At 43.6% G+C, this 26286-nt stretch overlaps 1 protein-coding gene across 4 annotated transcripts; it reads right to left on the minus strand.

The window, feature by feature from the left end:
• Positions 1–2985: 2985 nt before the first annotated feature.
• AGT (angiotensinogen) lies at positions 2986–16699 on the minus strand. 4 transcript variants are annotated; one of them, XM_027685699.1, is made up of 5 exons: positions 13372–13631; positions 10209–11043; positions 6423–6687; positions 5843–5987; positions 2986–4885 (listed from the first exon to the last, which is right to left on the minus strand). In XM_027685699.1, the coding sequence occupies exons 2-5, from the start codon at positions 11002–11004 to the stop codon at positions 4694–4696; spliced, it is 1398 nt and encodes a 465-aa protein (XP_027541500.1). In that variant the 5' UTR covers positions 11005–11043; positions 13372–13631; the 3' UTR covers positions 2986–4693. The 4 variants fall into 4 exon arrangements, with proteins under 4 accessions (XP_027541500.1, XP_027541517.1, XP_027541526.1 ...); XM_027685716.1 differs by lacking the exon at positions 13372–13631 and adding an exon at positions 16606–16699 and having other exon boundaries at positions 4547–4885; XM_027685725.1 differs by lacking the exon at positions 13372–13631 and adding an exon at positions 16597–16615 and having other exon boundaries at positions 4547–4885.
• Positions 16700–26286: the final 9587 nt, after the last annotated feature.

Below are 26286 nucleotides of genomic sequence, written 5' to 3' on the forward strand. Positions count from 1 at the left end.
TGTCCCATACTTTTTTGAATCAAATGTATTAATTGATGGCTGTGTTACAACCCACCCCTGAGGTGGGATAACTGAGGTTCTTGTTAATAGATCCCTTGGAGTGGATTGGAGTGAAATGATGCTGAATGACTGGTGTTTATATATATATATTTTGCAGGTTTATTTTAGAACAATCTGGTTGCAATGGAAAGGAGATACGTAGCCATTTCAGTTATTATCTATAGAAATATAACAATATAAAAGTATAAAGATATCAATAAATAAGGGAAAGAAAGAAAGAGAAATAAAAGATAAGAGTACATAGTGGACAGGAGAGATATTACCATGTGTGGACCCAGCAATGAGACTTGGTTGAAGTGATGGTCACAATCTTGATCCCTCAGGGGTGGCGAAAGCCCACAAAACAAACAGTGTAATGGGTGTGTATATATATATATATATATACGTTCAGGCTCAGGTGGGAACTGGGAACGCCCAAGTACTTCCCTTGGGGGGTGAGGGTTTTACACTGTCTGATGCAACACTGTGGATCACACACAGTTCTCTGGTGGAAGGCCCTGGAAATTATGCTGGGGGCACCTTGGGGGTTGTTGGTGCTGTCTGTCCGTAACTTATTTTTTATAGGTGAAGGACAGGTAGCACAGTCTGGGAACAGTAGGGGGTGAATTTGAGGCTTTCAAATTGGAGAATGCCCCATATGAGTGAAGAAAGATTTTGTTTGTGGTGTTTGTTCTTTGGTTGGTTTTTTGGTTGATTGTTTGTTTGGGTGTTTTTTACCTTGTGAAAGTTTAGCACTGGAATTCTACTTCATGTTTCTTAATTAAAAATAACTATTTAGAGAGCTTGGATGCGGGAGCTGAGATGATGGAAATTTTCTGAGTACTTAGAGATACATAGCATATGGCTGTTGTGTAGCATTGAAGCTGTAGTGAGCAAACCTTTCACAGCATTAAGGCTTTTTATTCCTCACTGTTGGAGAACTGACCATAGTTTAGTTGAGAAGACACAACTGTGTGATCATGGTGCTTTTGAAGCAATTAGGATAGGTGGCTATTATGATTTTTCTAAAATTAATTTTATAAGGAGGGCAGTAAGGAAAATATCAGTGCTTAAAATTATGTGGTAGTACTTGGATTCAGTCCCAGTAATGGAGAGCAGGATTTGGCTCTTCTAATTTGCTTAGCATCTCTCTTTTCATGGCAACATAAACAATTGAGGGAGCATCCAAATTTACTGTTGAAGAAAAACAGCAAATTGAACCAACTTGCCAAATGACAGATCTGTTTGTTTCCTTCAGGGACATTGAGATCTTCAGCCTTAGGCACACTCTGCGGAATGGACATAACTCTTACTGCTTATGAACAAGAAGTTTGTTGTCTGTATTATGTTTTTTCAGGTTTCTAAATGATGAACCCGAAAGCTTGGTCTCCTCACTCCATTTCCTTTTATTAAGAATCAAAAGTAGAGACATCTTCCTACCACTAGCTACTGTTGTTTTCAACAATGTTTTCTTATTATAAAATGGACGTGCAAGTTGTAGGCTGAGACTAAGATTGTAGTATTGTAAATGCACCGTGCAACTTTTTATTTCAGAATGTGTCTATCTATACACACATGGATGTGTGTATAGATACATAAATGTATCTATACATTTAAATTTCTGTAACATCTGTTACAAAAGTAGCAGATTCTGAGATCTGTGCATACTAGGGAGTGAAGATACAAACAAAGCTGTCTTATCCTCCAAAATAAGGGAAAAGGATGCAGTCTGTGTACCAAACCAAAAGGGCGTGAAGGGGTTACTTGCCCTTAAGTTGCATGAGATTTCCCATATCGTCCTGCAATAACAATGCTTCCCAGATGTCACTATCAGCTTGCTGAGGATATAGGCTGAATTCTGTTCTTTTTCATTGAAGACCAGCTTTAGTTTCTGGGCAGGAAATAACATTGTCTAGCAAATCAAAATTATTGAATGGTCTTATGATTGCTGTAAATGTCTCCATCACAAGTTCTATGTCAGTTCCCCATCTTTTATTTTTGTTCACTTGAATAGCATTTAATTTTCTTTCATTGGAATATCACATCAGTTAAGAATTTATGTGATACCTCTGCTGAAAGAAAGAAGAGGTGTGAATTGGCTTTGTCTTTGGTAAAATGAATTTTAGCATTTTCAGGTACTGTGGATCAGTGAGGAGGAGAGGATCTACCATGTAAGTAAGTGTGTTCTAATGAAGGTGTCTTCTGCTACTAATCCTCTTTCTTCTATTCCTTAGGTAATTTTTTAAGTGCACTTCACTTCATGACAGTAATGCAGCTTTGATTTTGTGCCTTTTTCTTCTTCCATTCTAGGACCTTTAGAAAACTTGATATGCCTTTCTAATCCTGGAAGGAATTTAGCTGGAAGAGGTTTTGTATAATATTGAGGAGGGAAAAAGCAGCGGCATGTTTTCCTCTAAAATGATAACTGCATTCTCAACTTTGTAAGTTATAGCAGCAGCAGACCAGACTGTTTTAACTTCATCACCTAAAGATAACTAGCAGTATGTATATTTGGCTGGATCACTCAATATGGTGGAATATTTACTCTTCTTTTTCCATAAATAATAATGAGCTTGTTCTGTTCTATATTTTTAGTTCCCTGTTTCTGCCCTTTTCTTCTTCCTTTTCTTCTCTAGGGTTTCAGTGGAGAGGTGCTCTCCACCACAAAGTTTGTTTTCAGAAAAGTGTGTTTGGTTTGGTAGATGGTAGATTGGTTGGTTGGTTTTTCTGCCTGTAACCACTGAACAGGGTATGGGGTCCCCAGAGCATGCAGCCCACGCCTGGGAGTAATGGCATTTTGCCCCAAACTTTCCATCAGTGTTTTCAGGGGCTTCCTTTTGGTATTATCCATCTTTATCATAGAAATGGAACATTTTGTGGTCTGAAGTTTTATTTGTAGCTGATGCTACCTTCTGACTTCAGTGAGTAAATGGGATAACATTTAAATTAGCATGAACTTTTTAATTAGTATGAAGCTGTCTCTTTCATGCTTAAAGCTACACCATTAGCTGTACTGCATGATAATATGCAACTTACTGTCTTAAAAATATAAATCTGACTTGGAGCAGATTTCAGAAGCCAGAACAAGGGATGTAGTTAAGGGCAAAATCCCAACTGAACTGTGGCAAAGAAACTTAGAAGTGGGTTTATTTGCATCTATCCATCTCTATATATTTGTAGTTAATTGCTTCTGTACATAATACAAGTACAATATTTAGATGTTAGAGCATCTGAAATACATACAGTATGATTGGATAAATACATGGATGCTATATCATAGCACTTGAAATCCTAGTATTCTTGGGATTTGTGTTATTTTATTTTATTTATAATGTCATAGCATTTTCCATTAAGCTAGAAGGATCTGTCACATATATACATCACTGATAGCAAGCTGCTGGCATTAGTGCATTTAGATTAGATAGACATTTGGAGCACCGTGGATGATAATGAACTGCTGTGCTCTATAGGACGCATCTAACATCTTATGCCCAAGAGGTTTGCAGTTATTTTCTAAATGCCATCAGCGCTAAAGACAAATCTAGAGATGAGAGGTGGAAATCCTTGTTTCACTGGGAGGCTTTCCTTAGTAACAAGGTTTATCTCCCAAATCCTCAGTTCCTAATTCAAGAGTCATCTAAAAATTTGTTGTTCCACTTTAATATTTCGAACTCTGTTAAGAGTTGGACTTGACCACTGTAATAATTTTATTTACAAGGAGCAGCACCACATCCACTATTTATACTAATATATATTACTGCCATTAATGCTATTTTTAAAGAACATATGGTTTGGATTTGTTAAAGTTTACAGAACTGAGATCTACCCAGTAGTGTCTTTTTTTACTACAAGGCGGTAATAAATGCCTCGCAGGTTAGGATGTAATCTAAGGAATGAAACTGTATTGGAATAGTAGGCCTTTTTTTTTTCCCTTAAAAAAATCAGAGATAATTCTGTCCCGCTCTGAGAATTTATCCATTACAGTTCATTAATGCTACCAAGCCCTATTTTTAGCATTTCCATAGAGTTAAGAAATTAATGTATCCATCTGGGCTGCAGAAAGAAGAAACTTCCTCTAAGCGTGTTTTTGCTTTCAAGGTAAAAAATCTTGTCTCAGTGGGACAAGCAAAGCCTGCCTGTGCTGTTGACAGCTTTTCAAAGGAAAATGTTGCTGATGAAGCTAGAAATTTCTTTGTATAATTGCAAAATTTTCACTGTAATGTAAAAGGGGGTCTCTCTTGCAAAACTGACCAAACAAAAAATTTAAACAGCTTCTTAAAGAATGAAGAGGTCCTTTTCTATACCTTTCTATAGTAAATGCTGTTTGTGCTTATAAAACTGTTTTTTTAAAGTCGATGCCTTGCATCAAAACACTGCCCTGCCCCACTGGATCAAAAAAGGGAGCTGGGAGCAAAAGGGAGACAAAGTGAGAATAAAAAGAGAAGCTGGAGGAAGAGTGTGTCACCTCACATGAAACTGATGAATGAGGGTGAAATGCTGCAATGTGTTAGCTTTCAAAAAGCTGTATTTCAAACACTAACTGCTTCATCTCTAAGTAGAGCACTCAACAACATCACAAAAATAGCTGATGAATAAGAAAACGGTGATGGGAAATGGCATCATTCCCTTCCTTTCTTATTCCCTGTGTTTGCATTTAAACCTCATGCAGAGGATTTGTTACTCTGCCAAGGAAAAGCATTGCCCTTGACTTCTTTTCCAAAACAGCAAAAAGGAATGGCTTGTTCAGCGTTACATCCAGGTACACCCCATCTTCCTTCTGTGCTGCAGGATCTTCTGCCTGATCTGTTTCGTCACTGGTCAGTTTGAAAAGGGCTTTATTTATTACCTGTAAGGCAAACCATACAAGTTTACTCTAGAGTCACCAGAGCATGATAGTGAAGAGACAAATAGGAGTCTGAGTGAATTATAAAGCACATGAAGCAATCGATAATTTAGATCAGCTGTAAGCAGCACATTACACTCCATGAATGCTTAAAAAAGATGCTGGAGTACTTGTTCTGTAACATGCAAAAAAGCTGTACAACTGCTTGTACACTTGGGTGGTAAGTAATCCTGTTGCCCTTGTGTCATGGTTTAACCCCAGCCGCCACCTAAGTACCACACAGCTGCTCACTCATTCCTCCCCTGACTTAGCAACAACTAAAACACCAGTGTATTATCAACACTTTCCTCATACTAAATCCAAAACATAGCACTAACCAGAAAAAAATTAACTACCAGCCAAAATCAGGACATCTTGAAGCCCCTGACAGAACTTCCAAGGGTGGGGCACCTTCTAAAAATAAAATTAAAGGCACTCAAATTATACTTCTGGAATGTAATATGCCTTCTTTTTATGAATTAAGCTCTCCCTTCTTCCCCTTGAGGCTTGAACTCTGGAGCTTTCTTCAGGTGAGGCTGTGATTTCTGGGAGTAGTCCCTAAGTGATGGAGGATTATCCTCAATAGCCCAGTAGCTGCATCCTCTATTATGTGCTCCAGCTGTTTGAACTGGAGGTTGTACTGAATGCAGTCTAATTTGTATGTACAGGGCCTAGCGCACTCAAATCTTGAATATGCTCTATACTGTAGTGATGAAATTTAAGTAGTTTAGGGCAAACCTATTGCTGCTGATAAATTAATCTAAGGAATATCCACATATTTCAGTCATACTGCAAGTCCCCTACTAAATATGTCCCCCACATGGGTCTGACTCCTTTGTTCTAGGTAAATTTATTCAGTTTATGAGGCTAAAACTGTGCAGGAAGCATGCTTTTTTTTAATGCCAGTGATATGTACTGTACCTTTCCAATTGTTAGATTGGTGTTGCTTATTTTACTGAAATCTGCCCCCTTCCCCAGCAGTGCAGGCAGTTCCATATCTGCAAGAAGCTCCTGTAGATCAGAGCTGTCTTCTATTCTTAACACCGGCAGCGTTAATTTAATTTCTCTGCAGAAAAGAGCGGGAAAGAGAGAGGCAAGTGAGTACTTGTTCTCCACTGTGAAAGCATGGTGTTTGGGCAGCCCTGGGGAATGGGTGAAGCTGTGAAAACAGCTGCAAGAAGTGCTTTGTATGTGGGGACAGACATCAGTGGGTGCCTTATTTCTATTTCCAAGTGTGAACTCACCCTAACTTCACCCTGGGTACTCTATTAAACCCCAGATCATACCACTTCATGGGTCAGCTCTGCAAAGGTACTTGCTTGTTTCCTGGAAATACCCCCAAGTAAAAGGCCCCACCAAAGTTGAGCTTCCTTGAAGTGTGGCCTTAGGGTTTGCAGGGGTTTCTCTTTGTGTTCGGTAGTAAACTCTCCCTGGCTGGATCCAACCCCTGTCAGCAAGCAGGCAGGCCCGTGTGGTGGACCCCAAACCCATTCATCCCTACCTTGGGGACAGCCGCTGAAGCCAGGCTGAGGACTGCCACGTCAGCTCGGACTCCACGTGCTCCAGGTCACTGCCATTGATGGGCTGCAGCAGCACCAGCAGTGCCGTCTTGCTGATGGGGACTTCCACCACAGAGAAAGTCCCACTGGCATCAGTTTTGTACTGGAATGTCCCCGTCATGGACAACATAGGGACCAAGACATTTGTGTTTGAATCCATCCAGAACTCCTGAGGCTCTTTGAGCTGGAAGGCTTGCTTAACCTTCACTGAAAAACAGATTGAGAAAGAAGAAATTGATTCTTCTTTTTCTTCCCTCCTCCTCCTCTCTGCCCCTTAGCTGGCATATATGTTTGTTTTAAAACAACACGCTGTGCATTAGAGAAGGACTGTGAGTATAAAATCACATTTAACTACTGTAAACATATATATCCTCCCTTTAATATGTCTTCTGGTGCATCATAGCACAGGGACCACTGTGACCAAAGCTGCTGTATTTCTACTGGCTCTGTGGCCTTTCTTGGGTGCAGTGTTTCTGCTTGCTTGGCTGTCTGCTTCCTCACAGGCTGCCATGTGGCCCCCAGAGGGCTCAGAGGCCTGTGCAGAGGGTTTGCTTGATTTCCTCTCCATCCCTCAAACAGTGATGATGGCACGTTTGGAAGCACATCCATCAGGGCCAACCCTTACTGCAGGAGTACCCTCAGGCAGCCTGGTGGACTTGGGAGAGGGAAGACAGCACAAATTCTGCCTGAGGTCTCACCCTTCACAATCTTACAAACCAATGGGGAAGGTTGTAAGCATAACACCAAAGTGTTGGTTGAGCCAAAGAGGTTAAAAAGGACATACTTGAACACTTACTAAACCTTAACAGAAGTTTCTTTCCTGGTTCACTAGTATGGGAAGCCTTGCTCTCGCCTCCCACTGTTTCTATGCAGCTTTGCATTTCAACATGTTATCTGCTCACTGCCACAGATCTGTGCTGTTGCCCAGTTAGGCAGATAATCCTGTTAGCATTGAAGAAACAACTGGTGTCAGCGAGGGGGCGAAGATCAGAAATCTCAAAATTGTTTGGTGGAATTAGGGAATTAGGAAAACAGATGTATATTTTGTAATAAAGAAAGGAACTCCTTACATTAAAGTAATTAATATTGGTATATTAATTAAAATAGGAGCTGGTCCAGCTGTACTGTTAACTAATCTATTCTCCAATAAATCCAGATAAATGCTGGACCCTAACATATTTAATATGTAGTAAGTGGTTTTGCATAGGAACACTTGCCTCTTAAATGAGCTTGCATTAAAAGAACATTTAGACACCTTTACCTACTCTAACTTCACCAAAAGAAGCAGCAGGTAGAGATGGGAAAAGTGTAAGCAAAACAAAGAATAAAGAAGTAGAGATGTTCACCTGTAATTCCTTTTAAGTAATCTTGGGAAAATATTGCAGAATTGCAAAGCTCTGCTACAGACTTTGGGACTGAGTCCCTTAACATTGTGCCAGTTGTGAACAATGGATAATCAGCACCCCTGCTTTTGAAATGGCTCCCTGCTAGGTGAGGGTCTGGACATCTGTGCTCTCAAATGTATAACTGGGTGGTGCAAACTCTCCTGAAAGTGCTCTACAAGATGTTAAGATCTTAATATGACTGTTTCCTTCTATAGAAGGTGATAGCTGACACATTGGAAGAAATGGTTTCTTACAGTGAGATCTCTCACATCAGGACATCAAAGAAGCCTTGGGTTTGGGCAACCGTTCAGCAACCACATTGGAGCAGAAAAGAAATGTGTCTACACTGTAGGGAAGATAACTGAAGTGGAAAAGGCTGTCAGTCACAGAGCAAAGATGTAGCTTGGGAGGGTAAAAGAGTACTTTGCAGTACTAACTTGGGAGTACAGAAAAGAAACATTGGACCTCTCTGCTTCAGGTGATGATCTCCATGTTCTGTAATACAGGCTTCATGCTGGCCTGACAAGCCTAAAGAGAGGATGACTTTCTCTGGAAAGTTATGGCTTCTTACTTAAAAGCAAAAAAAAAAGCAAAAAGCATCTTAACAAATTTCTAGTTAAAACTGAAGCTGTTGAGGATTATCTGTTAAAGTTTAACCAGGAGAAGGTACAGGTGCTTAAGATTGTGAAGACCCACAGTGCTATTTTTATACATTGCTTTGTAATTCTTTTGTAACTAAAAGGAAAAACCCAAACAACTAAACATAAAGTCTATCAGTGAAACTTGCGCCTGATGTTCTGCATTGGATTCTAAATGGCAGGCCCTGCTCAGCAGCAAGTCTACAAATGTGAAAAAAAATGTGTGCAAGTGAAGAACAGATGAGACCACTGGAACATTTAGCTGTTGTCTTGTATGGATTTCTGTCACTTTATTGATGCTACGGCTGTTAATAGCATCTCAGGAGCATATATCATGTGTTTCAGAGAAAAAAAACATAGTTTTGCCTTTCTGCAGCTATAGGGATGGATATTGAGTGTAACAGCATTGGCTGTCATGGTTGCCCCTTCACAACCAAAAGACAAAGAAAATGCTGAAGTCATCTCCTGTGTTTATTAGAAGAGAGTTGCTTAACTAATTCATTTGTTCTTGAGCCAATTTTCTCTATCCCATGTGTGGAGACTATACATCTCAAGTGTACCCTTCTCAGAGAGAGAAGGTAGTAGAGCTGAGCCAGTGACTCAGACCCTCAAGCATGTGTTCCTAAGCTAATAAAAATTGCAAGTTTCCAATACAGAAGAAGACAAAAAATTTTTCTGCTAAAGGAAAACTGATCTTATGACCATGTTCAAGTCTGTAACACAAGAATTATTTTTGCAGTATCATCTCTATGCTCGACCTTACACTGAAGACAAAGCTGATGTTCACAGCTCCCTGAGGAGCTGGGATCAAGTAATGACAGCACCCATGAAAGGCAAAGAAAACCTGATATCCAGTTTAGAGGTAGGAAGATGGAGGCATGAAAGGATTTCGTGGGCACCACAACTCCACCTTTAAGAGTAGAGGCCCACTCAGAAACTCAGGGCTCACTGCAAGTTTATTTGAAATACTGTCACAGGGTAGGTAAGCTATCTAAGGTGTGTGGTCTCTGGTACTGCATTGAGTCACAAGGATGTTGGAAAGCATCTACACTCAGAAGAGAAGGCTCAGTTGTAGTGCAGGGAAATTTCTGGGACAGCAGCATGGAATGACCCTAGGTGACTAAGGTATTGCCTTATTTCTTCTAGATTTGTATATTCTCCCCCGCTTCCATAATTGATAGGTTGTTTAGTTGCTTCCTGAGCCAGATGTATGTTTAACAGCCATTAGACAAGTCATGTCCATTATATTTTTTAGCCTTACTTGTATCTACCTCTGGCCTGCTACCCCCAGCTCCCCTGTGGAAATACACGTTCTGGGGAAAAGTATTTCTTTGGCTTCATTTAAAGCTACTTCCTGATCATTCTTGATGGAGGTGTCTCATGACTTTTAGTTCCTTTGCAGTCAGAAATGCTGTGCAATTGTCTCTCATGCACCTTCCCACACTTTTCCTAATCCTTAGCTTCCTGGACAAGAAAAATTTCTGCAACGCCATCTCCCTCCACCTCCTTCCCATTGCCCTTGCTGGCTTGTGGCAGAGTGCAGGCAGGACCCCCAGCACAGTGGTGGGGAGCAGTGGTCCAGCATTTCATCTGAGCCCTTCCCTTTCACTACTGGCCAGGAGTGACCTTGCTTCCTTCCTGGCAGAAGGGCCACTGCCTGTCCTTCACCCAGCCTGCTCCCAAAATAAGCAGTGCTGCCTCATACCTGCCAAGTGGACGTCCACCGCAAACAGCAGGTCTGCAGATGGATCGATGTCTGTCAGTAAGCACTTGCTTTGGCCCTCGCTTTTGGCCTCCACAAAGGCATTTATTTGTTTCGCTGCCTCACTTGGATTTGTAAAGTCAACAGCTCGGGCATAGAAAGCATCAGCAGAGTGGAGCAAGTCCTGCATGAACAGTTCAAATAGAGGTATTCCAGGGGCAGAGAACAGACAGAGTGTCTTGGAAAAGAGCAGCTCCTCATCCCTGCTCTTCACGAGGCTTTCGATTGTCCTCAGGCTGGAAAGGAAATTACTTCCGACTGCCCTGGAAGTGCAGTCAGGGTTTCCAGAGGGGGGAACAAGTCCCAGCAAACCCTGCAAATCAAGTGCTGTTTGGTTTGAGGCGCCCAGGTAGAAAGACACCAGGGAGCTGTAAAGACTGGTTGGGGACAGAAGCACATTTTGGCCCTGCTGCGCTTTCCGCAGCGTGCTGTAAAACCGCACTCCCAGGATGTACACCAAGTCCTTCATGTAGCCTGGTTCCTCCTTCCCCCAGCCATTTAGGCTCAGGGGTTCCAAAGTGTCTTTGTCATTCAGGTCATCTTCGTAGGCAGGTGTGGTTTGAGACTCAATGGAGACGGGGACAATAGTTTTCATCTTTCCCTCCTGAACCAATTTTTCCGGCTTGTCACAGTCACTCTCGTTGAAAGAAAACAAATTGAAAGGGTGGACATAGACCCTGTCACAAGTCACCTGGGTAAGGCAAGCCAACAAACAGAGAAGATGTGCTACCAGATTCATATTGGAAAATTGCCTCCACGGTGTCTGCTGAAAAAAAAAGTGGGGAGAAAAAAAGATTGGTCAGCCTGTTTTAAGTACAGTTTCTCTTAATCACAGGATGAGGTGTTAGTGCTGCATTGGAGTTACAAAGGCGGGAATTTCAGTATTTAGTGTTGGCTAGTCTGATTCTGTTCCCTGAAAAGCCCAGGATGAGACGGACACTAGTTTCAATGGCAGCAGGGGGGGAAGTGCTAAGCACAGATGTGACTCCATTACACACTGCAGTACCCCAGTGATTTAGCATGGCAAGCAATATGGTTGCACAGGCTGGTTAGGCCTGCAAACTAGAGCGTGCTAGTTCTGCAAAACATTATAATAATGCAACAACATTTGTTCCTGGGACCTGGTCAGAGCTATCTCTGCAAACTGCCACACTGAGTCTTGCTGACACATGGACGGGCTAAGCCATTTGCCTGCTGTTAGGCAGGAAGTGGGTTTGGAAACCAGTTCTTTTAAGGTCCAAACATGGAACAATCCTCCTTTGTATGTCTAGTCAGCAAAATACTTGGCACTAGTAAAGCATGTTACATTTTCATAGCCCAGTGCAAACATTCATTCTAGCTTCTAGGCAAACACACTCCAGGCTCCCTTATACAAATGGGCTAACACTGAAACCATTTTCATAACACCTTCTATATCTGAGTACAGAGTTAGAAGGGGTAGGCTGAGTTTAACTCTGCTGTACACACAGTCTTCTCCTGCAGTAAAAGAGCACCTGCTGCTCTTGTTTTTCCTGATGAGAAGCAGAGATTTTCACTGTATATGGATGTCACTGGTGTTTTGGCACAAAGGATCTAGTGCATATTGGGAATGAGAAAGTCATAGGTACACATAAACAGACACACACAGGTATAGCCACTGACAAATAATACATTTTTAGAATTCTCACTTTTCCTATATCTAATTTTTTGATAACTAATAGTTCTGCAGTAGCATTCTTGGATTTCCAGTATATGACTTCTAATTTCTGTATTTGAAATCCAAATATGTTGAAAATGATGCATCTATAACACTTATCATTGGCCAAAATTCTGTTATTCAGAGCTGTATTTTTATTCTACTAGTAATTTCTTGTTCATTGCAGCTCTGTTCACCTTCTTCAGCCCTTTCCAAGTTCTGCAGAGCTCATTGGATGGACAAAATGCTATAAGCCTTGTCAGCACCGAAGCTCTGCGCTCTGCTTGCGGTCTCCAAGACATTTCGAGACACACCAGTCTGTCAGATATTGTAATTCCAGCAGCCTGAGAGGACACAGTCTGTCTCACCAGCACTTTAATTTACACAGGGTGGAAGTGTTTGGGTTTAAATCCAGCCATTCAAGACCCGGCACTTTCCCAGCCTGATTTGCAATGTATAAACATATTAATTCCCTTGAGGGGTTCCCAAATGTTTTATGCCTAATAATACTCCAGTTTGCAGTATCACTACTCTCTTGCTCCTCCAAAAACTGAGATGTGCAGATGCTTGACAACTAGACATACCTTGCAAAGTATGTATGTCTGCTCATGTGCACATCTACATTCTCAGGCTTTAGACTCTTCTAACAGCTTGGTTTGCAAATGGAGTTTCTGCTGCTGTGATGTCTAAGCATCTTCCTAGAGAGTGCCTGCACATAAGGCCTGAAACTGTTTGCTCCCCAGAGCCATGAAGGGGAGAACCTGCTGTAGATCTCTGGCCCTGTGCCTTCATCCAAGGATTGTTCTACCCCATTGTGTCCCACCCCATCCTCTAAATTATTTTACAGGCAGTACAGTTCTGCTGCTGTTCCCTCTGTTCCCTGTCCTCTCTTCGCCTCCCCAGCCCTGCTGGCAGCAGGTGACATGTGTGACAGAGCTTCTTCATGGCTTATCTTTGAAGATGCCTTCCCAACTTCATCTTCACAGACAGCCCATCCATTGTGCTAGTGAATTTCTAGACTATGTGATGCATTTTCGATATTGGGACAGCTTGAGAAAATGAACCAAAAAGCCACAGATTAGAAGCACTGCCCACACTGTTCTCTCCATATACAATTCTTATGAGGCATTTCCTAATCCTTCCGGCAGCAGCAGGGAGGGTCACTCTGTGCCACCCAGGCAGCCTGTGCCATTATGCACCACTGGTGCCCAGCGGTTACTTCCCTACGGCTGCCAGAGCCCCCAGTTCAGCTCTTTTCTCATGAGCGGAAGCAAGAGGAGCAGTTCTCACTGCCACCACTTACGCTAAGGCCCATCTGTGGAAAGTCTGCCTGGTTTATTTCCCTAAAGAAGACAGCCCCAAGCCCTTCAGAAAAGCATGAACACCTGAGTTGAAAACTAGCATTCCAAGAAAATCCAAGTGCTTACTTGCCTCTGTCCTGGTGTGTGTCGCCCTTCCGCTGCCCCTCCGACACTGTTACCCCTCAGGCAAGCTCCCCACGGTACCTCTTCCCCCTGGGGTGGTGTGACTGCAGATGGATTTATGCCCTTTCTACCAGAGGGCCCTTTCTACATGTCTGCAGCAGCATTGCACAAAGCTACTTTACATCACAGGCTGGGGGGCTGAAAAAAGTGAGCTCAGGCCAGACAGGGCCCAATGAAACCTGAGCCCAGCTTAACACCAGCTGCATAGAAAGTTCCAGGGATGGATACACAACCTTTAACCAGACCCCGCACACCTGTGTAGCCTGCAGTTACACATTTACTAAGACAGACACAGGCGTTTTACTACGCAGAATAACTGATTACAGGAGCTGAAAATAGCTCATTTTATGCCAGACCAAAAGGAATGCAGATTTCTTTGTACGTATATTTGTTGTACAGTTGGACCAGATTTTTGTCTTCTTGGATAAATCACCTTTAATCTCTACCTTGCAGCCTCAGTACCCATCAGTGTGTGAGGCATGTATGTTATTACAGAGTAAAGTGACTAAGCTCTCCATTTTTACCCTTTCTTTCCCTCTTGATCTGTCCAGAATGTCAAAGCTTTGTTCTTTTTCCTCTTCAAAACAAAATGTGTTGGAAAGAAGATGAAAGCCAGATGGATAAGGTTGCCAGAGCTGGATCACAGAGATTTCATCTCTCTCAGTCTCAGCCTTCCAAATCTTATTTGGCACAAAGGGTGGGATTTAGAGATCTTTCTGCTGCTTTTGAAACTTTCTTCCAATTTTGGTATGCCCCTTCTTCCTCTTTAAGCAAATTAACACTGAATCAAAACAGGGATAATGTTTAGATGGTTAGACTGGGTCTCGTTCAGTGCCCCTGTTATGCTTAGTAATTAAAATCCCACGGCTCTAACAGGAGTAGGGCTGATTTGTCATCTGTGCTTTAATTTTAGAGGGCCAGTCAGGCATGATTTCTACTGCAGTGCCCAGTTACATGTTTGGTTCAAGGAGAGAGGCTCTAGAGACAGATGTTTTCAGTGCACCTGGCCAGTGGAACTGGTGGAGATAAGGGAGAGACAAAGACAGCTGAGTCCTGCCAGCCCAAGGGCTGTGTGCCAGGTGCCTAATGCCAAAGAGATGGGAAATTTCAGTCTCTGCAGTCTTGCTTTTTATTTAAATAAACTGACTAGCTTTGCTCTAATGAGGTCTGAAAGTGGTTCCGAGCCCAGACTTGTATGAGATGCTATCATGCACTGAAGGCTTAAACAAACAGCTTAAAATATTCAAGGTGTTTTGTCCTCTTGCTGCCTGAGCATCTCAGTTAAGGAAGCTTCTGGCCGCAGAACAGTCCCTGAGCATTTGTACCATCTCCAGACAGGTATAAAATGCATGCAGCTCATCTACGTATATAGACAATAGGAGAAGTAGTTCCTCTGTGAAAAATGCATTTTGTTCAGCTAAATGTTAAGAGAACAAGATACATTTCAGGTTGCAATCCCCCTTCTTTCCTCTCTTCCCTAGAGAGTCCTTCCTGCAGGAAGGCTGGGGGAGACAGCTGGTCCCTTAGAGGCCAGGGGAGGTGTGGGTGGGACATGAGCACAGGCCAAATCTGTATCGCCAGCACCACCACCCGTGCGGGTTCCCATGAGGCACTAGGCATCTGCAGCGTGCACAAGCATGTCTGTGAGCTATAGCTGGTCTGCTGTGTCCTCCTAGATGAGGCTTGAATACAAGGAAAAGGCAAACCCAGCCTGGCTGAGGACACTGTCTGTATTAAGGTTACTCTCTGTATTCAGGACACACACGACAGCTGTTTCAGTGAAGGGCACTTTGTGTTCTGTAAAACTCTGAAATGTATCCTTATTAAAAAGAATTATTGCCTTTGACTAATAAGCTACAAGTGATGCTAATAACATATAGTACAGTTGCCAGACTTACATGTTTGCTGGGGACAATAAACCCTGGAAGGGGAAATCACAAAACATGCAGCCACAGTATTTTTTTCCCTGAAATCATTATGCCTCTGTGCTGTAGCACCCTTAGGGCAGTGTTGTTCAGGTATCTCCTACTTCCAGCTCCCCTGCAGGTCATGACCAAGCTGTGCTGCGGCTGGTGGTCTTCTTTTGCTATAGGTACCAGCCCTAAGTCAGGCACCCCTGGTTGCAGGGGATGTTGCCCTGCAGAAGAGGGGGAGCAGGAGGCACCTGAACAATAACTCCAGCATGGTGGTTTGGTGGCTCTGTCCCATAAAACAAAGTTCAGTTTAGTTGAATGTTCTCAGGTTTTTCGGACAAGTTGACCTTTGGGTCTCTTCTGGTGTTTGCACACTCAGTTCTATTGTTTTCTGTCAATAAAAAAAATTGTCAATGCCCTTCAGAAGCACAGAATTCTATCTTCCCCACTCTTCCCGGCCCTCCTCCCCCCATCCATAAAGTCATCAAATTATAATACCCAGCTTTCTCCAGAAAAAAAGTTTCATGAGGAAATGTCCTGGTTTCACCACAGTGCTCCTCCTGCTTCAGACAACCGGGAATTTGGCTGGCCTAAGTAATGAGGGAGAACCTTTGATTTCACCTTATGTTCACACCCTACTACAAAGCTCAGACACAGCTCCCCCCTCATTTGCCAATCACTTATGCTCACTCAATTAATATTCCCCTATTAAGATGCATCACACACTAGCGCACTTCTTAGATCTTTGTCTTTTATCTTCTAACAGTTTCTACCAAAGGAGAAGGTTTCAGACTATGGAGAACATAGCCTGCCACACCCACAACATATTTTATCCTAGTAGGATGTAATTACAGTTAGTCTTTCATTTTACTTCTGAGCCATTTTTAAGCAGGAGTGCATGAGCATTATTCCAATTACTACATGTGGATTCTGTTGTGAGGCTTTTTTCTTATTGGGTTGGCATGGTTTTAGGAATGAATGTGCGCTTAAAGATAGAGCTTCGACTTCAGAAAGAAGAGTCTCTATCCTGCCCTTCAGCTCCTGTTGTCCGAGGATTTTGTCCCCTAAAGAGAGCTGTGCCAGAAAACCTGCTTTGGGCCAAACTTGGACAAAAAGCCTTCTGGCAACAAAGAACCAAAGGTGAAAGAAAGGCTGTTCCTACAGGCATCCCCTGTGCAAAACTAGCTCATGGCCCACACACATTTCCTAATGAATCTCTCCCTGCAACAGCCACAATAAAGGTACAAAGAAACATAGACCTCTCAAACCTGTTCTTCAGCGATGAGGTTCGTGCTCTCCTGTTGCCCCACTCTTTGCAATTTTGGAGGGGTACTCTGCCCCCCCTTTTATACCCACTCTTGCATAAGACGGGCCCCCCCCCCCCCCCCCCCCGCCCTCATTTCTCTTCAAAACCTGCCTCTGTTTTTCCTGCTTGTTATTCATGGTTGCTGCTGAGAGCCAGCAAAGAGGGGTGGAAAAACACTGGTGCTGTGGTTATGGGTTCCCTCGCAACCGTGCTCAAAGGGATCAGATCTCCTGGTCAGCCTTATTTTTCTGAAGCGCTAATGTGGAAGCATTTCCCTGCCTCAAGAAAATTTTTTGTTGATGGTGCTCTAGCACTTCTTCTTGTAAATACTGCCAGATAGGCTTCAGAAATTTTAACCCTGGCAGAGGAACGCTAGCTCTACAGCCAGCAGCACGTAATTTGGTCTTGAACGGGAAAATTATTTTGTCTGAGCTAGAATTTCGATTGATTCTTTTGCCAAAGAACATTGCGTCTCCACTCTGTCAAAAAGTGTTCTCATTGATCCAGATTGTTCTGGGAAGAGCTATATAACATTCACTGTGTGGAGATAATAGTAAATATTTTATTCTGGTTCACTTAGTTTGTTTTCCAGTTTTCCCAAATTTTGCTTTGAGACCTAACTCAAAAGGGCCAGTCATACTCCTGTGATGATGTTCTTGTCTCCTGTGAAGTGGGAGTCCTGAAGGAGGGATAATAAATTACTCTGCTTACAGCCTCTGACTACAGACCTTCACATGGGGTCTTCTGAGCTTGATTCGATATGTCTGATATACATAGATTATGAATAAGTATATGGCTAAGTTAGACATAACACCATGTATATGGTCATATATAATTAATTACTAAATTTGAGGTTTCCTTTTATTAAGCTTAAAGTTCCTTGAGTGAGAAATAGGCCACAAACAGTTTGTTTATACAACTTGTGGACTGGCATTGGTAATCCTACACCTCTACACCCCATCAACATCCATATAGTTTCCTCTCTCATCTGCTTTGGTAAGGGAACACAGCCTGGGGTCTGAACAAGGCTTCAAATGGAGAGGGCAAACAGGCACTGGGAAAAGGACAAGGGAGGAGAGGAAAAAGAGGATGCCTGTGTGGGAGGATCTGACCAAAGAAGATCAGGGACTATTGCTTCATTGGCTGGTGCACCACACCCCATGTGTGGCAGTCAATTGTAACGGTGGAAGGACCATTGTTTGTGAGACCTCCAGGAAAAAACTTTGTAGAGCAGTAGAGTGCCTATGGAGACCAAGATGTTTCAATTTGGAAGAGAACTGGGAAGTATAAACGTAAAATGATGAAGGTGAACAGAAACTCCTGAATCAGTCTTTTGTAACATTGCCAGAACCAGTGGGTTCCCAGTAAAATCATCAGACAACAAATATAAATGAAAGGAAGGGCTCTTTTTCATGCATGAACTGCAGAAGGCACTGCCATAGGGTGCTGCAGAGACCAAAAGTCTTGGTACAAAAAGAGATCAAATGAAATAACAGAGGGCATGGTCACTGGCCTCTGCAGAACATGACGGTCCAGGTGTGACTGCTGACTCGGGAAATCCCCAGACATTCAGCAAGCCTGACCCTCAGCCTCAGCATTGCTGGGATCTGTTCCTGTGCACAGAGCATTTAGGAACGTACTATAACGTACTACTATCTCTTCAAAATCAACATAAGCCCTGGAAAACACATGATTTCCAAAAACTGTGGGTAGGCTCTTAATTAGCCACTTTTCCATTTTTTTCTCTTTTCATCGGTGTACATGTACTAACTGGTGGCAGAATTACTGCACTGAGGTCTGAAATGTTCTCTGTCTCTTGCCAGACTTATGGGCTCTGTTCTCACTTCAGCTGCACACAGAGGATTCGGTGGCTTTTTCCAGAGTGAATAAGTAAGGAAGAAGGAGTTCAACTCTGGCAACACATCAGGCAAGTTTCTATACATTAGTAAACCAATTTTTCCCCCATTCTGTGAAAATTGTGGCAAGCTGCCATGGGCCTGATTTTGTTTGTTTATTTTTGCTATCTCTGGTGGGGAACGGCTGTGTGAAATAATTTTTTTAAACTGTTTTAATAAAACAGGAATAGGTTTGCCTGTGATTTTTCCTGTGTTTTCTCTGTATACCTGACCTCTGCCCTTGCTGGCTTAAACCACTTTTCTGTGAAAGCTGCTGGTGAGCATGAGGGATGTACTCAGCTTGCCCAATTTTTTGTGTAAAGAGGATTGCAAAAAAGCTTTTAAATAATAACATTCAAAGTACAGATGATGAAAGAGAGAGATTATCCTGCTTCTGCCATGGGTCCTCACAGCAAGGAGCAATGGAAAACTTGGTAACATGGTTCCCATAAACCCCAAGGACCACATGTGCCATCCCTGTGCGACCCCATCCAAATTGTCCCCAGGGCACTTTGCACAATAGTTGTTGTCTCCTAGCCTGGAAATTCAAAGCATAGCCATAGAAAGACCTTTGGAAGATGGGATATCTGTGTTCCCTGCACAAACTCAGGTTCCTCTTCATATTCTCCCCAGCCTCTCTCAGGACACCACCACTCCTCTGCCTGCAGCTTCTTGCCCTGGGGGGGGCAAATATTTGCAAACAGAAGGACTCCACTATTTTGGCTGCTATTTGGTGTTCCTCTGAGAAGACTGTCTGTGGTGGTCTCCTGCCTCACTTGAGGAGTGGTTTTAATCATATACAGTTTATGCATTCATTAATGAGAAACAGACTGGCTCCTTCCCTGCTGCAGGCATTATGGGATTCTTCCATTTTCTGGAGTTGTAGCAGGTCCCACTTAGCCAGCCAGCTACAGGGGCAAAACTGCCCAACTCTCTTGGGCCAGCAGCAGTGATTCCACTGCTCCAAATGTAATCTATAGTACAAAAAACAACAGACCCTCTTGCGACCTAAGAGTGGGGGTTTCAGATTTGCTTTAATTTGAAGGGTGCACAACTAACGATAGCGAAGTGTTTGGCTACACTGGATTCACTCCTGCTCTCACATTCTGGTAGAAAGAAGAGAGACTGAGCCAGCCAGCCTTACGTTAAGGCTGCCCAGTTTGTAAGAGTCTCGCAGGACCTCTCTTCTCGGGGCTACTATATAGACCCACCGCCTCCTTCAGGACCAGCTCCAGCCCTGCCACGCAGAAGTGGGAATCAAGTTCCCACGCTAGAGCCCATTTGGAACTATTGGCCGGTCTAAATTTTGCAGAGAAAGGAGAACGGGGTGCAGCCAGGCGCTGATCCAGCCGGCTGCAGCGCCTCAGGGACCGCGGCAGATCCCTGTCTCCTTAGCCGAAGCTGCCGCCGTGTGGAGTCGCCTCCGCATCGCTGCTCCCGGCTCGGCTGGGGCTGTCCCAGCCAGTAACATTTGGAAATGTTATTACCTTACTGCCCTTTGGCAAACCAATAATTCTGAAAGCAAGAGGAGGGGAAAGTTAAATTTATACCCAGTGATGTGGGGTTTTTTTGGTTTTTTTTATGGTTTTTTTTTTTACAGGAAATAATAAATGAGCTCGTAATTGAAGTTTCTGGGGTTTCCGTAAGTGGCAAAAATCAATTTTCTTGCAGATCGGAATTTCCTGCTCTTTTGTTTTTACTGGATGATTTTTAAGCAAAGGCTCAAATATTTGCTGCAGTTTTGGGTTCGTTTCATTTTTACTTTGTTTTATTTTTCTACATTTTCTATGCTAACTGTAAAACCATGAAATAACAATTTAGCTTACTGCTTGAAGAATAAATCTGAGGAACAGTATGTTGAGCCTAGAATATTCCTAGTGAGAAAAGAATTAATATTGCCTCCTGGCAACACACCCTGATGAAAGCCCCTGAAAACCCTAACTCCTCCCCTCAAAAAAAAAAAAAATCAATGAGTGCTCTTACAGCTATTCTCCCAGGAAAAGTTGAGCTCCCTTAGGGATTGCCTTGATTCAGGGGGTTGAAGACATGCTGCAACTTGGCTCCTCTCCCACACTGCCACTTCGTGTTTCACAGTCTAAAGAAAAAGAATAAAAATAATCTTAAAAGCCCTCTTTTGTTTGTAAAACTGCCACTCCTCCAAAGTAATGAATTAATGCAGCAGTCTGTGCTTAGCTCTGACAAAAGCCTGGAACAACAGCTCAGAAAGCTGTGCTGTTTGGTTGGGTAAAGTACTTAGATGGCCGCCTAACGATATTTCAGCTGCCAGCACAGATAATGTTGTCATTACTTACCAAAGCACACAAGAAGATGTTTCATATTTCTTTCTGGGTGTGCAAAAGGGATTGTAGCCCATCAGAGATGCTGGGCAGAAAGAGGACAGGGAGAGCAGACCTGCCTCCCGGTGCTGGAGTGCTGTAAGCATCAGGGTAACTTGGGCAAGGTGGGCTGTGATGGGGGAGCTGCCTCATGGGATCAACCCCACAGAGTGCAACAGCTCAGCACCCTCCTACCCTCAGCCCTGCAGTGTGTCTGGGCCAAGTCAGCATTTCATAGCTAGGCATGGCAGTGGGCAGTGATAGCAAAACTGTAGGTAGTATAAGCACAGATTAGTCCTAAGACTGCATTTGGGATTGATGCCTCTTTAGGAGAAGAACCCATTGCTATTGCACAGCACAATGAAAGCAGCCAGGCTGTGGCCTCTGGCCTCTCACCACTATGCAAAATGATAATGAAAATTCACTGTAATTAAAAGATCCTCTTTTGAGTGAAATTTTGATATCCTGCAAATCATCAAAGATATTTTTTTCCTCTAATCAGCAGGATTTTTAAAGAGCACTTCTTAAAAACCCTCCCCTTGATTTCCAGTACCCTTTTTCTCACTGCTTTCTAGCATTTTTCATTAGGCTGTCCATAATATTTTGTAGGGACATCCAGTCCTCAGACCATCCTGCTGACCTTTTTCACATCCCGTCCCTTTGCCTTACTTCTGCCTCGAGAAAGAGGGAGAGAAGGATGCTCTAGCCCCCCTGTCAACTCCAGAGAAAGTGTGTATTACTTTATTGCTAGAAGATGACACAAAAGTCCTTAAAAAACAAGCCGCAAGCTGGACTCAACTTTATCTGGTCTCAGCTGTTATTAGAGCAATAGATCATGTCCCCAGTTAGCAAAGATGTGTGCAGGAGCATGTGCAAAGCCTGCCAGGCTGCAAACCACCGGGCAAAAGTCCATGCTTTGCATTAGAGCCAAAGTAATGGAAAGTATCAGAAACAGCATGGTTTCATGTGACTTTGGCATTTGGATTCAAATCAATGCAAGGTTCAGAGGGCGCCAAGCAGTATGAAATGAGACTAATCTCAGAGACAGAACAAAGATGTTTTATATAACTTCATACAGATTCAGAGGAGGAAAGAAGGACAGAGAGCTTCTGAGCTTCACAGATGGTACCTCAGTCCACATAACATTTACCCTTAAAACTTTGCAAATATAAGAGAATGATAAAGGGACCCAGATAAAACCAATCACGTCCCTCAAAACCCTGGAGAAAGAGTACAAAAATTAAATACTCTAACTTAAACCAGTCCCTTAGAGAAGGTTAGATGACACTGAAGGGACGTAGCCAGCAGGCAACAAGCACTGAAGAATGTGGGGTCAGTCAGGTCAAAGGCTACAGATAAACCCTCCAATGTTAAACTGTTGACAGGGCATGAAGTTTAATGACAACAGGGTTATGAAAGACTTAATCAGGTTGTTGTCATTTGAATAACCAACTTTAAATCCTGAATGACCAGAGTCTACCTGATATTAATGGGGAAAGAATTATGTAAGTGTGACTCAGAAAAAGCACATGCCAGATGCTGAACAGTGGGGGCTGAAAGTCAGAGCTGTAGCACAATGCTAAGCGAGGAGGCCAAGGAGAAGTGGAAATCTCAGCTGTCTACATTAAGCCTTTATGTCACCTTCTATTCCATGAATTATGCTGGAAAGTGAATAAGAGTCTCTCTTAGAGTAAAAGCAGTTCAAACCATAGAAAACCAAATCAGACTTTCTGCCTTCTTGAAGAAAATAAGAAGATCCAAGGAAGTCTGACCTAATAGCAGACAGAAATTACTCTGTTCCTGTTTCTATCAGCAGTAAGTGTGCCTGAGGTTCTGCTCTTTGCAGAAGATGCTCACTCTCTGCCAGATCCACCAGTTCTTCAGTACGACACCCCCCTGGCCCCCTCTGTTGGTGTTGTGGCATCAGCAGTCTTCCTAGGCATGAAGGTGATGCCTGCAGGCAGCTGCAATTGCACCGGTGTTCGCGCTCTCTGAGTGCTTTGGAGATATGGCTGAAAGTAATGGATAAAACTCCTGATGTTTCAAGAACAGGCATTTAATGATGGTATCTGGAAGAAAACAGTGTTCAGCTTTAACATATGTTGCTAGCCTGTGCATCACTTATGCTGTTATGCTGTCACCTTGAAATCTTGCCTGGTGATATGGCCTGTAAAGAGATCTCTGCAGTCCGCAGGAGCCTAATGGTGTCCAGAGCTGGCCTGCTGGGAATTAATTGCATTCGATCTGACAGCTCTCTCTCGGCCAGCAGCACTTTCACATGCTGGCAGGCACTCACTCACTGACTTCACAGACCAAGGACAGACCTGCACTATTGCCCCTGCTGGGAGAGGGCCAGTGGGCTGGAAACCTACAGTTCCCGAGACAGTGTAATCATGGAGAAAGGCCTTTTTTTACTCAGGGCTGTCTTGTATTGCTTAAATGTCACAATATGTCTGCTGCAACAGCATGCCAAGTGAAAATGTACACAGGCTGGTGTTGCAGCCTCTCATTGTCTGTGTTCACCTGCTGTTCCAAGGAGTGTTAAAATACACCCTGCTTTTACTCAGGGGACCACAATGCTTAAGGAGTACAGGTGTTCTAGGTCAGTGGCTCAAATCCTGCTTACCACTCTCCTGAGCAAGTAGGACCATGTTACTGGTGCCTATCAGTAACAATCACAGGACTTGTGCTGCACTTTCCTCCCACCCTGAGTATCTGCAGAGAGCACCAAGTGGCAGCAATAACAGGAGTCATCTTAGGGGAGAAATGCACTCTCACTGCTTTCAAAAGGGGATTTCATGGTAAAAGAGCAAATCTGCTTAAAGTCCTTGTAAATTTCTTGAGTGGGGTAAGTATGTAAGTTAACAAAGGTTTGTTTCTGCCCTTCCAGACCTGAGAGCCTCAGAGATGAGCCCATGATTTGTAACACTGACAGGCAAGGTATTGTATTTTCATGAGAACTGAGACATTTTATAAGTGTTTTCTTCTCATTCCTCTTTTTTCCTCCTGCCCTCCTCAGGCACCATCTCTCCTGGGCACTTTTAGTGCCTTGACACCAAGGCTGAAATCTCAGAGACATGAAGTTGCCCTGCAGTGTCATGACCTGAGGCAGCAGGGCAAGGAGAGGGAACAGCTCCACCTGCCCTCAGGGAGAAAGGCTACAGCATGAAAACATTCCTTATTGCACACCAGAGTGTTCACATAGGACAGAAACTGCATGAATTCCCTTGCAGCAGGACAAGCACCCCTACAGCTCAGCCCACACATTTTCATATGCAACTGAAGTCTGAAAAGAAGAATTCCCTAAAGTGATATATGGTTACTCTCCTTGGGATGTAGCAGGTATGGAGACTGCATGTCTAGGGTGCTGAACGTCTCCTTCCCCTGTCAGCCTGTTACTCTGGTGTACACAGAGGTGTTATGGATTAAGTAAGTTCCTGGTTTTGCCACTGGCTGAATGTGGGATGTTGGGTACTTCCTGTCCCTAGGCTTGCGTTGTCACTAAAATACCTTTTACCTGCCTTAGCCCCTTAGGGTGGGGTTCCTCTCACTGGACTATATGCACTGAATAGTTGGGCATCTACTCTAAGCTAGTCCATGAGGGTCTGTCTACAGGCAAATGAATCCCACTCTCCAGTGGGATCTTACATATGAGTACACAGTAAGTCACTTTCAGTGATCTTTTCACTGATTGTAGAAAAAGCTGAGGTGAGTAGCTTGGACTCTATTCTCCAAAGCTAAAGTTTTGTCAAATGATGGCCACGTTTGGAGCACCAGGCCTGCCTCTTCTCGCACATTTGGACAGCATCCATACATTCGAACAATGGGAACTTGGTCTCAGCAGGGAGCCTGCAGACATCAACAATGGATGCAATTATGGGGAATAAACATGGGAATATATGCTCTGAAAAAGAAAGCTTTCCTCACAGCACTGCTGTGAAAAATAACAGAACAGAAAGGAACTAATTCAGTTTCACCTAATTGCTCTCTATAAATCATCTCTTGGCAGCAAGCTCAACTGGTCCACCAAAGGACCAATTAAAGCAGAGGGAGGCTGAGTGCTGTTTGTACTCAGGGCTGTGTTTTGCAGGAACTCTAATTTGTTCCAAGAGGGTGGCATCTCCACCCTTTCCAAGCAGAGAGGAATATCCATGTCTGTTTTGACACTGAGCGTTATTCCTTCAGAGCATCCACGGCGCATTGTCTGGCATCCTCTCCAGCACAGTGTTTTACTGTCTGATGTGAGATATGATGCTGCAGGTAAACACTGGTTAGAGGAAGAATCATAGAATCCTTTAGGTTGGAAAAGACTTCTAATATCATCAAGTCCAACCACCAACCAAGCACTGCCAAGTTCACCACTAAACCATATCTCTAAGTGCCACATCTACATGTCTTTTAAATACCCCTGGGGATGGTCACAGTACCACTTCTCTGGGCAGTGTGTTCCAGTGCTTAACAACAATTTCCATGAGGAAATTTTTCTTAATATCTAATATAAACCTTCTCTGGTGCAACTTGAGGCCATTTTCTCTTGCTCTATTGTTTGTTAATTGGGAGAATATACTGAACCCCTCATCTGGCTACAACCTCCTTTGAGGTAGTTGTAGAGAGTCATAAGGTCCCACCTGATCCTCCTTTTCTCCAGGCTGAACAACCCCAGCTCCCTCAGCCTCTCTTCATAGACTTGTGCTCTCAGCCGTTCACCATTAATGGCGACAAATGAACAAAGTTGTGAAACATGGAAATCAGCAACAAGTACATATGCATTTGTTTTTAAAATCCCATGTTACAGTGCTCACAGAACTCCTTCAGCCTATTAGAATCCCTCCTCATGTTAACATTTTCTGACACTTTTCCTGTGTTTACCCAGGACACATCTTGCTCTGAGTCCTCCCCACTAGCTTTCAACACCCCTCCTGCACACACCCAGCCCTCGCCCCGTGCCCAGACTCCTGCCAGCAGAGTGGCTATGGCCACCTCTCGGCCCTGCTGTCCCTCCTGCATGTCATCCAGTGGGGACAACACCTGCCCAACAAGGCAGCCCTGCCAACCAGTAAGGCCAGGCTGCTCTCCCACCTGTGAGAAACAGGCAAACTCGCACTGCAGCTACACCCCACCCCGCCGTGGTGTTCTGGCTTCCCTCTCAAGACTCACCCCCACCGCACAGCCCAAGGGCTCTGGCTAGGTACTGCATACCTCGAAACCATCGCTGGACCTGTGACAATCCAGCCTGTGCTGGATGGGGAGTGGTGCCGGACTCCGTCCAACCCTGCCACGCCAGGCAGGCACAGTGGCTCTACCCTGGGGAGGACAGGGCACCTCCTGGCCGCTCCCAGGGTGGCCGGGATCAGGCGCTTTCCCTCCCTGTTTGCTTTCAGGGTGTTTGCTGCTTTTCAGAGCAGCCGGGAG

Source organism: Neopelma chrysocephalum, unplaced genomic scaffold (assembly GCF_003984885.1).
Source record: "Neopelma chrysocephalum unplaced genomic scaffold, ASM398488v2 Primary Assembly neopelma1_23, whole genome shotgun sequence".
NCBI lineage: Eukaryota > Metazoa > Chordata > Aves > Passeriformes > Pipridae > Neopelma > Neopelma chrysocephalum.